At 40.4% G+C, this 13,335-nt stretch overlaps 1 protein-coding gene across 1 annotated transcript; it reads right to left on the reverse strand.

Moving 5' to 3' along the window:
- Positions 1–442: 442 nt before the first annotated feature.
- Positions 443–8,211, reverse strand: LOC115610109 (adhesion G protein-coupled receptor F4-like). Its single transcript, XM_030491174.1, has 8 exons — positions 8,134–8,211; positions 7,153–7,189; positions 6,853–7,013; positions 5,993–6,283; positions 4,268–5,632; positions 3,492–3,531; positions 3,330–3,396; positions 443–548 (listed from the first exon to the last, which is right to left on the reverse strand). The coding sequence occupies exons 1-8, from the start codon at positions 8,209–8,211 to the stop codon at positions 443–445; spliced, it is 2,145 nt and encodes a 714-aa protein (XP_030347034.1).
- Positions 8,212–13,335: the final 5,124 nt, after the last annotated feature.

Raw genomic sequence — 13,335 nt, forward strand, 5'->3', positions numbered from 1 at the left:
GAGCTCTGCCCTCCAGATCACCCCACCACAGCCCTAGCTTCTCCCCAAGATATCTAACTGTGGGTTTTTCCATAGTACATATCCACATGCCCCACATCTCTCAGTTCATTTGCCAAGGTATTTTTCTCCCTCTTCAGTGTGAGATTAAACAGTATTATTTTGACTAAATCTTCTATATTTCAAATGTATGTGAAGCCACAGAGGGGTGAGTGATTTCTGACTTGAGTAATACCAGCTAATATTAAAGGGCATTTACCTACTTTTTTTTGTTAGAGAAGGATAAGGACCACTTATTAGAAACAGTGACAAAATTTCAACTTTATTTCTATTTGAAAGCACTGAATTGTACTGACAAGAGGTAATAACATTTCTATCAAAGCTTTCATTAGAAAGGGTTTCTCAGACCATGGACTGATTTTCTAATGAAACCAGATACACTATCTCACATGGACCAACCATTTCCTTTGTTAGCACACTGCACAGGATAGGGGAGATCTTCAATCTGTTGATTCAACTCTGAAGCATACTCAGAGCTTGCTTTCCCACATCTAAAGAGGGAAACTAATTATTTGCAGAGTGTTCTTTCTTGTTTATCTCTGTCATTGTCTTGCAGGACTGGAAAGGGAATGAAAATTCTGTCCTAGCAAAAAGGGGCTTTTTACAGTTCCTCTGACAGACAAGTACTGAGATGGAGAGAACAAATATTCAAGTGGAGAGAACAGCTGTAATGCAGAAATAGAATTATGTTGTCCATCAGTCTGGGGGGACAAATGGAAGTTATGAATACAGTGCCACCTAATAGAATCACTTTTTGTCAAAGACAGCCGAAACCAGCTAGATAATGCTTAACATTGGTACATCACATTAAAAATTAAATCATTTTAGAACAGCTCCATATGTTGTACAGCTCCTTGCTGCACTGACATGGAAAAAAAAGAAATGAAGCACTGAAATTGCAAACGAGAACAAACTATCCTCACAGCAGTTTTCATGAAAGTAAGAAACATTCTTTACGTATCAGCATGTTTCCTCCAAGGGCTGCAGCAACACTGATGGTTTCCTGCTCCTGACAGCAGGGTCAGGGCCTTTTCTCTCCTTTTCTCTTCTGGTTTTCACAATGCTTCCCGTGGTCGCACTCCAAGACAGTGCTGTTCATGCTCCAAGCTGGTCAGCTACTTCGGCTCATCTCAGACCAGGATTTCTGTGTAAGAAGTGCTCCTTTTCCCCTCACTGGTCAAAGCCACCAAAGACAACTGTCCACTGCTAGGACTAGGGGAAAAGAAATCAGCAGGCCATATTAGAGATATCATCCGTGAAGATGTATCATCTATGAAGATGGCTCCATTTCAAACAGGAGGTGCCTCAGGGTCTTGCAAGAAATGCCACTAGACTGTAATGTTAAAATCTGACCCAGAAGAAAGGCTTTTATGTGTCTGGAGAAACTAGAAAACCTGAAGCAAGAGTCTGCATAACATTTTTAGATGTTTTACATAATCACCATCAAGCCTCAAGATACACAGTCCCATTCTGAATGTTTCTGAAACCAGACATTTTGATTTCATGTTTTTAATAATAATTTCAGGTGTGACAAACTTTGCCAGCTCTCATGAGTCAAATTCCTTATTAACACCCAAGTTCACAAAACTGAATGACTAACATTTTCCCCCTCTCTGTTATGCAATTGTAAACACCTACGTGTGGCCTTTTCCATCCGGGTGAGTGACAACATTGATTCAAGTTCTTAAGCACATGCAGCCATGGTTTCCACATCAAGTTTTGCCCAGTGAAATCAGTAAATATTCTAAGCAAATGTTGCTGAGTCATGGGATTAGTGAAATTTCCAACTGTGTTTTCCCTGAATATTAAATTGGTGGTGACTTGAGAGAATTTTAACTTTCAAATTGTCAATACTGACCTAAAGCCTCATAAGATGTGAAACATCTTCACTGTTATTTGGATCCTGGATCTGTGAAAACAGGAATTGTAATCTCAGTTTATTAAATTTGGAGCAGTTGCAAGCACTTCCTTTCTCTTTTTCCTTTGTTACGTAGAAAACAGTTATTTTAGCAGAAGTTTGGGGGTTGGACTTTTTGTTTGTTATTGGGTTTTGGGGTTTGTTTTTTTACTTGGGTTTTTTTGGTTGGCTGTTTTTTCTAAAGAGAGGACCTTCTGCACTGCATTTAAACTTAGCTTGCAACAGCAGTGCTGGATGAAAGTGAAAACTAAATTCAAGAGGAAGGATGCAGAGCAGCTTCTCTTGAGCCAGATGACCCAAAGCACACCAGGCCATGCTGACAGCAGAAGGGAGGTATAGTTTCTTTAGCCCTCGCTATTTTTACCCTTATAACCCACAAACAGTGGACACACTGTCACTGAAAAACACTCTGCAGCTTTCAGTACTAGAATCAGAACTGATAAATAGCCTGAAGAAAAGCAAGGAAATAACTTTTTCAAAGTCCAAACTGAACTGACAGTTTCTTTTGATGAGCAGCAGGAGCACTGCAGACGATTCTTCAGAGACAGCTAAAGGGGATTCCCTCGTATAAACATAGCATGAAACTGCTAAAGCTGGTACCAACTGATACCGAAAGAAGTCTAACATCAGTTCTGCCAATGTTTTCTTAGGAAGCTGCTGAAACACAGTTTATTTTCTTCAGTTTTAAACATTTACTTTCAATACATTGCACTGATATTTATAAAAACTTCAAGCTCTTATGAGCACACAACACTGATTAGCACTAAACACACCGGCTGGGCTCTGAGTGGTTTCCATCCCAAGCTGATGTACAGCTAGAAGCAGAACAATCCTCAACATCCTAAAGCAGCCCTGCTGTCACACAGATCCGTATTTTTGTGAAGGTGGCAAACAGGTCATTACATTGGGATTTTGGACTCCTAATTCAGTTCCTTACTTAGGCAATAACCTTAAAGTAGATCTTTTTTACAGACGGGGAAAAAAAGACATTTGTATTTGCTATCTAAAATGGTATTTTAATCTAATCTCTTCACATGTAAATATCAAAAGGCTTTGTAAAAGGGCTTTGAAATCTACAGATGAAGCGATTAAAATACCATTTTTAATTTTATCAAAACAGCAGGTTATGTAGCAGCCATAAAAATGTCTGGATTGCCACGTCTTGTCTTATATTTAGAAGCTTAATATCCTCAACATACTTTTCAGGTACCTCTATTTCTTTCATTAAGCACTTGCCTTAGAAAAATGTTAAGGTAAGTAAGATCTAGTGGCTGCTTCCTTTCTTTCTGTGTACAAATAAGAAGGTAAATTGGTAAATTAAGACATTAAAGGGAAAGAACAAAAAAAAAAAAACTTTACCTTCGTGAGACTACACTTCCGCTTTGATGAAAGGCAGTTCATCCTTAAGGCTTCTCTTGTTTGTAGATTTTAAAAAACATATTAAAGGCAACAGTTTCTCAGAGCTTAGAAAACGTTCATATAATCCAGAATAACTGCTGGAGTGACCCAAGTACCTTTCTGTCCAGAAGCGTCCCAAACAACAGGATGAAGAATCCCTAAAAAATTGCAAAACAGGTTAACAAAACCAGCATGACAACGTGATGTTCCTTAAATGCTTCTAGACATTATTTTATATTTTATATAGATACAGATCTCACCATTGACTTAGATAACAGTAATGCACAAAATGAGTTTATCCACCCAGGTCACATGAGCTCTCTGGGAATGTCAGGAACGGATACCTAGCGCATGCTAATTCTCGTTAGGAACTGGACTGATGGGTTACATACCAGGAATTTCTCAACCCACTCAGTAGCAGTATTGGCTAAGAAGAGTGAAGGCAGATGGGATATACAACAGTATATTAGGTAATATTGGATGTTTATACTGATGAGTTAACCAAAACCATCTTCAATGCCAGAGAGAACTTTCTGCATACTTGTTAATTGAGAAGGATGAGATACCTTTGCAGTTACTGGACATTAACTAGTTTATTTTATGTTTAACATGAATTCATAGTCTTAATTCTTCATCACACTTCGCACCAATTAGTTTGTTCAGTTATCCATCTGAATTTACTCTGTCAATGCAGGATGCCAAGTGCATGCACCATGTAAAATAGTTGAGTCAAAAGGAAAGCTTAGATCTCGTTTCACATGCACAATGCATGCTGCCAGCCCCATTTTGATCTGTTACCTTTTCTCAGGCTCAAAGTCTAGATGCACACTTGTCACGGTTTAAGCTCAGCTTCTATCTAAATCCCAACACTATTCCCAGTCTCAGAGAGTTTACCTGGAAGGCATTCAGTAACGCAAACGTAATATGGAATGCCAGAGAATGACTGTCGACAATCGTTGCTAATCCAAAACCCCAGGTGAGACCCAGAAGAGGTGTCAGAAGGGCAACGTTTTTGCTAATTCGGATCATGTTGCTCAAATCTTGTGACTTGCAGCTTTCTCCAACAGAGGATCGCCCAGTCTTCACCACAACCACTACCACCACCACCACATTCACAACAATGATGCCCAGAGCAGGTACAACAAAGGCCAAAAGGGCTTTTGTCTCATACCAATTGAGCCAGCAGGCTCCACTCCTTAAATATCCATTTTTTGGTTCGGTAATAGCAACAGTGAGGATAGATATGACCAAGGGACATCCATATCCAGTAAAGAATGCTGTAGCTATGAATACAGATCTTGTTATCTTAAAAAAAATGAATAATAATCCATAGAGAATCAAGACGCCCAGGGTAAACATCCAAAAAAACAAGGCAAGATAGAAAAAGTGAAGGAAAAAAGTGGCTGCTACACACAACTTGTAGTTTAGAACTGTATTGTGCACAATAGCTGCCAAGATGAACAAAACATCAGCAAGGAGAAGCGATGTAGCGATGTTGACCAAACAAAAATGGCGCATGTAGGTTATTTCAGTTTTTGTTACATGATGCCAGACAACGGCCTCAATGATAAGGCAGAGAACCAAGCTGAAAATGGAAAGGCATAACCCTACACGTGTAATGTAATCCAGCACTGCATTTCGCAGCATGGTGCGGGACATCAAAATGGAGAAGGATTTGAATGTCCGACGGTGATGCTTGCAGATGCAAACAACACTGCTGATGTTGTCAGACTTGATTTTGCATGCCCTGTTATCCCATCTCCTTTCAGTAGAGTGCCATCCAACACACTGAGCCTTGATGTTCTCCAGTTTATTCACCTTTTCAAAGGTGAGCAAAATGTGCCGGAGCTCTTCTGGCAGAGACACCGATAACACCATTCCATTCACAGAAACAGGGTCCAACCGGTTGGTTTCTATAATGGCTCCAAGCGTTGGAAATGCAATGCTGATGGCTTTGGAAGTCTTGGGTAACTTCAAAAGCTCTTCTTCTGGAATGACCACGTGCCCAGTGATATTGCCTGTGTTATTGAACTCCATAGAAAAATCAAAGCTCTTTCCTGAAGTATTTTTATGTACGCTGTAGCCTTTTGTAGAGATGAAGTGTTCCTGTATGCTCTCTGACCCATTCCTTAGAAGAAGTTTCCCAGCAAATAAATTCACTGAGTCCAGTAATATCGAACTGGCATTTCTGTCCTTTACAAAAGCCCAGTTGGAAATGACGGAGCTGTTCAGAATGTGGTTTGCTATCCTGCTGTAACTCTGAAACAAACAACAAAAAAGTTATTTTTTATGTTAAAAGAAACCAACTACTATTCCACTGGCAGAGTCTCCAAAAAGGCTCATTTAATTCAAAGTAATTCTTATAAAGGGAATAATTTGCTTTGACAATGATCTATCCTAGTAAAACCGAAACATCTCATTGGCTTAAACACCTGCAAAATTGTCCTATCCTGTTCATATCATAGCTCAAAAGGTGATTGGAGAAGCAAGTATAAAGCAGGTGATTTCTATGTGACTTGCAGCCACCACTTCATTGGATATTGACTGTAAGGACAAAACACTGCATGGATGCTCTGGCAAGCTCAGAAACACCTCTTGCAAGCCCACAAAAGCAAATACCTGCATTTTTCCTCTATCAACATTCTCTGATAAGAGCAGGGAAATCTTCTTTAGCAATTCCACTATATCAGCAATATTTCCTGGAATGGCTGGTGAAGACAGGATATCTGGGATGATGCATGAAAAATCAGCTTGGCAGTTACTATTCCCAAGGTCATCAGAACCAAAATATTTTCCTGCATCTCCAGGCTTCCCATGCACTGGCTTTCCTTTCCCTGCAAAAGGAAGGTGTCCTCCGGCAACACTAACATGTCCTCCAGAGCTTGGAAGGAGATCACGCACAGAAATCCTCTGGAGGGAAGAAAATAAATTTGAGGAAAATTAATGAACACAGTGAAAATGAAGCTACAGCAACAACTAGGCAAGAGGTACAGTGCTGGGTGGCCTGAAACCCACCCAGGGCCAAAGCTCACCCGAGAAGAATGTCTTACTTGTACAACACATATGAAGAAAAGTGCAAGAACTGCAGTGTCTCAGTCTTGAAGTGACTTGAATAAAGTTCTTTATTTTGTTGTTGAGGAGAATTTACCATGAATCATCTGATTATTACAGGTATTGGCGTTGCTCTTTTCTCAGGTTCATCCTAGTGTATCATTCTCTTGGTTTAGATCCCCATGAGGAACATTAGCCAAGTGGACAAGGCAACTTCAGTTCTGAATTATGTTTCCACACAAGAATTTCCCATATTTATTTCCTGTCCCTTGGTTTAAGATGAAGTCAAAGCTTCTTATCAAAGTAATCTGTGTTTTGGGATCCCATCTTCTTCCCTTTGCTCAGGGCTGACAGTGTACAGAGGGAGGGGCTATCTTTGCAAGAAATTATGAGCATACGCCAAAGTAGATGCATAACAGTTACCTAACCTGAAAAAGGGACTGAACATCCAGGCTTGCACAGGCATCTGTGAACATTTGCCACTTTCTGTCTTCACAGACAAAGCTTGTCTCCCCGTGGAAGGAGGGAGAACAAGGCTGAATACAAATAGCTCCATTATCTTTGCAGGGAATAAGGTTTATACAGCCTTCTGAAAAACAAATCAAGCAGATGTTGTTATAAGGTGTAAGACAGCATACCATGGTCTACGAGGTAGCAGGGGCATAAAGTATTCATAGCTGATAATATCTCACAAAGAATAAACAAAGACACATAGGTATTCACTGTACCTTGTTGATTATCAGTCTTTGATTCTTTACTGAGAAGCTGAAAAATAAGAAGTAGAAAGTAGATTGGATGTTAAAATAAATATGTAAAAGATGACTCCGTGGCACAAGCCAGAAAGGTGATTCCAAGGGCAAAATAGTCCTTTTGGGGTTCAGAAGTCTTTTCAAGGTCCAGAATGCAGAGCTTATGGCCCCTTGCTCATACAGACCAACTGACAACTCTCTACTAACAGTTTGTCTATATCAAGCTTTCAGTTGCACTCTTCTACTGTGCAGTGACATACTTGGCTAGTGGACAGGATCACACATGCCTCCAGCAGTTATTCCTCCAACAGAAAGCTTGTATTAGGCTTAAGCTTTCCAATTATTTCTCATGTTAATGAGAATGTGACTTGTTGATGAGAATATGAAATCTAGACAACTTTTGCTGTAACAAAGATACAGTTGTACAAATGCACATAACTACTTTGTTCCTCTCCTGATTGGGAAGTAATCCTGAGGTAGGCATACTAAGCTTCTTCAGGCAGGATCACTTACTGGGACTGTGTGTCGTACAGCCAGGTGCAATCCAGAACAGGTTCCATCACTGCTTGCTCAAATGGGCTATTGTCTACAACCAGCCAAACCTTGACAGTCTGGAAAAATTTTGGCTATGCAATGCCTTGGAAACCACACTGTTATTGCTGGGTAGAGCAGGCTGAATAGCAGATTTCTATCACTACAAGAGTTGTGCTGGAAGTTGCTTGGCATGTTGAACATATTGAATACCTCAAAGTATTTTCTCCTGTAGTGACAGGACAAGGGGAAATAGCTTTAAACTGAAAGAGGGTAGGTTTATATTAGATATAAGGAAGAAATTCATTACTGTGAGGGTGATGAGACACTATCACAGGTTGCGCAGGGAAGTCGTGGCTGCCCCATCCCTGACGGTGTTCGAGGCCAGGTCGGACAGGACTATGGCCAACCTGGTCTAATGAAGCTTACCCTGAGAGCAGTGCGTGGTGCAACTGGGAAGAATTGCACAGCCCAGAGGAGCAGGCAGTGGGTTACCCGCACATCCATCACCTCACATTTACTGCTTTGCTCCTGGAAGAAAGATATGTTAAAGAAGCTTAGACATCTCTGTTTTCACTTTTGAACACAGTCCGACTGCTGGTAAGAAAGCACCTAAACCCATCCCAAAGACTGCCCTTACGGGGCTTGCAAGGTGATTTTCAGATATTTATCATTTATTAACTTTTTTACTGAGAATAATTTGTGAAACTTTTATTGGAGGGGAAAAAAAAAACAAAAAATAAAATCTGTCCAACACTGGAAGTTACTGCATTAATAATTTACTGTAAACTGCAAGATGGGGAGCTTATTATAGCAGTTCAACCTGTGGTGCCATTTTGAAGTCATTTAAGACAGCCCCCCTCTACTGGGTTCAATGCCACTGCTCTCCTCAGGCAGTTCTTGATGAGACCAGCCATGTGATGTAGGAAGTTGGAGCCCTCAGGGCTCATATATCAAAATCTGAGAAACAAGGAGAGGCTGAAATAAAGTGTTATTTGCTCTGCAGAAGGATTCAGGCCTCCACTCCCACAATCAATTTTCCCATGGTCCTTGGTAAAAGCTTAATATCCTGGGGGGCAACTTGTTAGAGGCATATTTACTTCAGGAAGACAAGCCAGTAAAGGGAATGAAGGAAAAATAATGAATTACATCAAATCTGATTATTAGATTCTGTATGTGTCCAAGGTAAATGCAACAGCTGATGAGGATTCAGCAGTAGATTCAGCCATGTACTTAAAAATAAAAAGCAGTGAGCTAAAACACTAAAACAATGCGAAGTGGCAAAGCAGGGCAACAGATGGATTTCAGGAGATGTACACATGAAAAGGCTCATCAGATCACCATGACTTGATACGAGCCACTGAATTTTCCCTCTCAGTACATAATGATCAGCACAGACAATGCTGAAATACATGGAGCCCTGCACTGACAGAGCAGAGGTGTGTTTTCCTAACGAGGAAACTCCACGCTCTCACCATCTGACAGCATGAAAGGGCCATGCTCACAGCTGGCTGCCCTTCATCTGTGACATTTGTTCTCCTTACTGTATTTTTAGATCTGAAGGTTTATTACTTATGAAAAGATCATAAAGGGAAGAGCTAGATCAATGCACTGGATTTCTACACTAGCTCTAAAAGAGAACCTCCTGCCAGCCTCTTAAATTCAACTGGAATTAGTAAAAGCATTTTCTGAGTTTAAACTAGCAACCATTAGCTCTTCTAAGGAAATAAAGTGGATAAGGAGAATTGAACTGAAAGTCTCGGATCAATATTGCTAAAGAACAGGAGGTGGCTGGGAATCACCTACGGGTTTGAAGCAAAGGGTTGTATCGAATTATTTTCTAATTTCTGCAGCCATTAAATGTTTACTGTGTGCTCATGGCCCTAATTCCATTTCACAGCTGGGAATCCTTGACCTCATCATGTTTCATCATTAATACATATTCATTTTGTTTTTAATCACTGATGTAACTCCATCTAGGGCTGTTACCTTTAAGTGAGGTAGAAATCTGGGACAACTCAAGGTATCTAAGGCTCACCAAGGTACTGGCCCATGTTACCAGTAAAACACTGATCTCGCCCAGTTACGCTGCTCGACTCCTTGTGGAAACCACTTGGCCTCGTCACTCCAAGAACGTGCCAAGGTAACGACAGCACAGCAACAGAAACTTAGGGCAAAACAAGTATTACAGCAGCAAGTCACTGTTCCTTCAGGGGAAAAAACACGGATATACTGACATAAGGCCATATGAAAGCATATACAGCTATTTCTCTCTCTCCAAAACATCCAATTATAGTACTTTAGATATATATATCATCCTCCCTCGAATCATGAACTACTGCCATTGATGTCTCCCTTTTTAAAAAGCTGTAAACACATTACTCTCCTCTCCCAGAGATTTCTGTTCTATCAGGACGCAGGCACATAAGCAGCTGAGTTGTCAAAACCCTCTCACATGGAAGGGACTTTCTAGCAAGGGAACACTTCCATACCCTCAGACATCTCCCACTCAAGGAGAGTGTCACCAGTTGCTGATCCTCCTTCTCCAGCTCATTTCATTTGGTCACAGTACCCCAGAGGGCAAAGCCCTCAACGGGAGTGAAAGAGTGAGGAGTGAGCAGCTAGGCAGTGGTGAGGAGAGAGGAAAGAGCCTTATAAAACAGGAAAAAATAGTAAAATGATCATGTATTTAAAAAATAATCCTAATGTTGCTTAACATATCACAGCCTTAAATTTGGAGCCCTTTCTCCATGACTTATGTCGGTTTAAAACCAAAGTGTTTTGTAAAACACCACAAAACCATCCCTCCTTTTCCTCTACCCTAAGCACTTTCTTGTCTTTAATTCCCAGTTTAATTTACAGTTCTGAGAGGAGACTGATCTTTACAGTAACTTTAGGTATAAGAAAATTTCAGATTTTCTTTAAAGTGACAACACTGTGATTAGTGACCAATTACAAAATGACAAGCAAAAAGATCAGAGGATAATTAAGATAGCAAATTATTTCCACAGACATAAGAATATAGAACTGAAGAAATAAGTGTAAAGTAAATACAGCCTAAGTAATTAAGTGTATTTTAGATTATGAATAAATCAGTTTCACAGAGCACTGACAAATTTCAAGCGATTCTGGAAGTACTCACTGGTTTGAGAATAGTACTCACTGGTTTGAGAAGTCTGGGTTCTACTGTAGGCAAAATTAACACAGCCAGAGATCCTCAAGATATCCCCTACGAGCATCTAACCATTCATGCGCTGCCATCATGCTCCAGCCTCACTCTCACGGTCTTACCCAGCATTGCTTGGGTGCTCTGATTCATTTAATTTTCTCATGAAGAAATCACCTTGAGCATCAGCCTACTTCTTTTCTTGTCTGACTGGATTAACACTGAAGAACCTGCATATGACAATATAGGTATTGCACTGCAAAATGACAAAACAAGTTACAAACACACCCACAAAGCTGCCAAATCACTGCCTTTGCCAGGAGTCCATACAGATGAATCACACCTGCGTGGTTTGTACCCTTCCTCCTGGTGGAGGCAGCACCTTCTACTCTTCTGTATTTAACAGATCTTCGAATCATAGAATTGTGTAATGGTTTGGGTTGGAAGGGACCTTAAAGATCATCTAGTTCCAATCCCCCTGCCATGGGGGCAGGACATCTTCCATTAGACCAGGTTGGTTGAAGTCCCATCCAACCTGGCCTCAAACACTGCCAGGAATGGGGCAGCCACAGCTTCTCTGGGCAACCCATTCCAGTACCTCACCACCCTCACAGGAAAGAACTTACTAATGCCTAATCTAAATCTCTCCTTTTCCAGCTTAAAGCCATTCCCCCTTGTCCTGCTACTACTTGTTCTTATAAAAAGTCCCTCTCCTTCTAAAGACCAAAAAAAAAAAAAGTCATTATCAAAATCTGGTCAAGTTAACACATTACCCTTCATAAACCAAAGATGACACTACTGACAATATCTTGCACAGCTAAAAACCTCAATGAGCAAGTAATAATCTTTTGTTTAGGGGCTGCACCACTTATAAGGGGTGAGAGTTGTCTGCTGAACCTTGTGCTATGTTCACTGTCAGCTTGCTTAATACTGACTCACATCTAATAGGCACATTTCGAATTATCACAAATTTACAGCAAATGGTTTATCCTAACAGATGAGCAATTCTGAACATTCTTTCTACTCATAGGGCTGCTTTGGAAGAGCTTTGGTCACTAATCTTTCCACAGTCCTGCAATGTGTTTGTCATGAGCTTACAGGATTTCCTGAGACAACAACTTGCACCAGTCCTCAGCCACAAGGCAGGTCTCCACTTTCAGTCCAAAGGTAGATATTATTTACTGTTCCGCTTTGATACAGCCAGAAACGAGAACTTTTTCTGCATTGCACATTGGTATCAAGTAGGAATTAAGCCAAGCGCAATTAGGCACAGCCAACACAACCTGGAAAGGATGTATGACCTGCACTTGAACAATACTGGGTAGAGATGAATTATAAGGCGGCATCTTAGCAACTTTTTAAGTAAGAAGGGTGAAAGACCAGATCATGTCAAGGTTTGGACACCTTTTTTAAAAGGCTTCTTCCCCTAGACATATCGATCTGTGCTTCCACACACTCCCTGAACCTTTGCTATGATGGCAAGACTGAATACCCCTTGATTCTCAAACAACTTCTCAACTTAAGCAATAGTTCCCTGAAGGACATGAACACTGGCACGCTTCAACACTCAGACGCATCCCAAAAGGAAGAGGTGTGAATCTGTGCTCCCCAGGGTGCTTAGAAAGAGATTCAAACCATGACTTGTAACAAGCAAAGAGTGTACTCTAAACCCTGAACCCAGCAGCAGCAGTCTCATGCTTTACAAGCTGGTGGAGGCTGTTTGCAATGGTCAAGGTGGGAGGTATCTGCCTAGGCACCCAAAAGGAGTGGTATGTCTTCTCAGTTCTTGCAAAATCCAATTACCCAAGATATATGACCAGCTGCTTTGTCACTGCTCTGAGAAAGCACTCAGCAAGCAGGAACATCCCAAGATAACTTTAATAGTAGCCAAAAGTACGGCAGCTGTGAAAACCTGATTTTGCCATTTCCTTTGAAAGAGTTAACAGACTTCTGCTAATTTATGACTTTAATGAATACAAGGTATTTATTTACAAGTTCAACAGGTACTTTGCTACATAACCTAAAGTCAAACCTTACCATATATGCTACAAGTTTTAATCAGAAACTTCATTCCCCTGAAGCAACATTAATGAAAAATGTTATCTGCATGGTGACTGTTTAAATAGATTAGAAAAATAAAGTGAGTAGACCTGTAGGATGGGGATTTTTTTTTTTTTATTTCAAAAGCAAAAACAAAACAAAAAATATACTTTGTATGCAAACAAAAGCTTTTTAGGGAATGTTATAAAGATTGAATAAAAACCTTGCAGTTTAAAGATGCTCCATTGTTCTATTCTTCATCTGCCTTTTCATTCACCCACACACCTTTTAAACATGCCATACTCTCAGTCTTCAATTCTTCACCATATATTTAATAAGCAATTCAAACATGCATTTATCCATGTTAACAGCAGAAATAGGGATCTTAAAAACAGGCTCTGAAGATGCAGAGTAAGGGTAGTCCA

Source organism: Strigops habroptila, chromosome 6, assembly GCF_004027225.2.
Source record: "Strigops habroptila isolate Jane chromosome 6, bStrHab1.2.pri, whole genome shotgun sequence".
NCBI lineage: Eukaryota > Metazoa > Chordata > Aves > Psittaciformes > Psittacidae > Strigops > Strigops habroptila.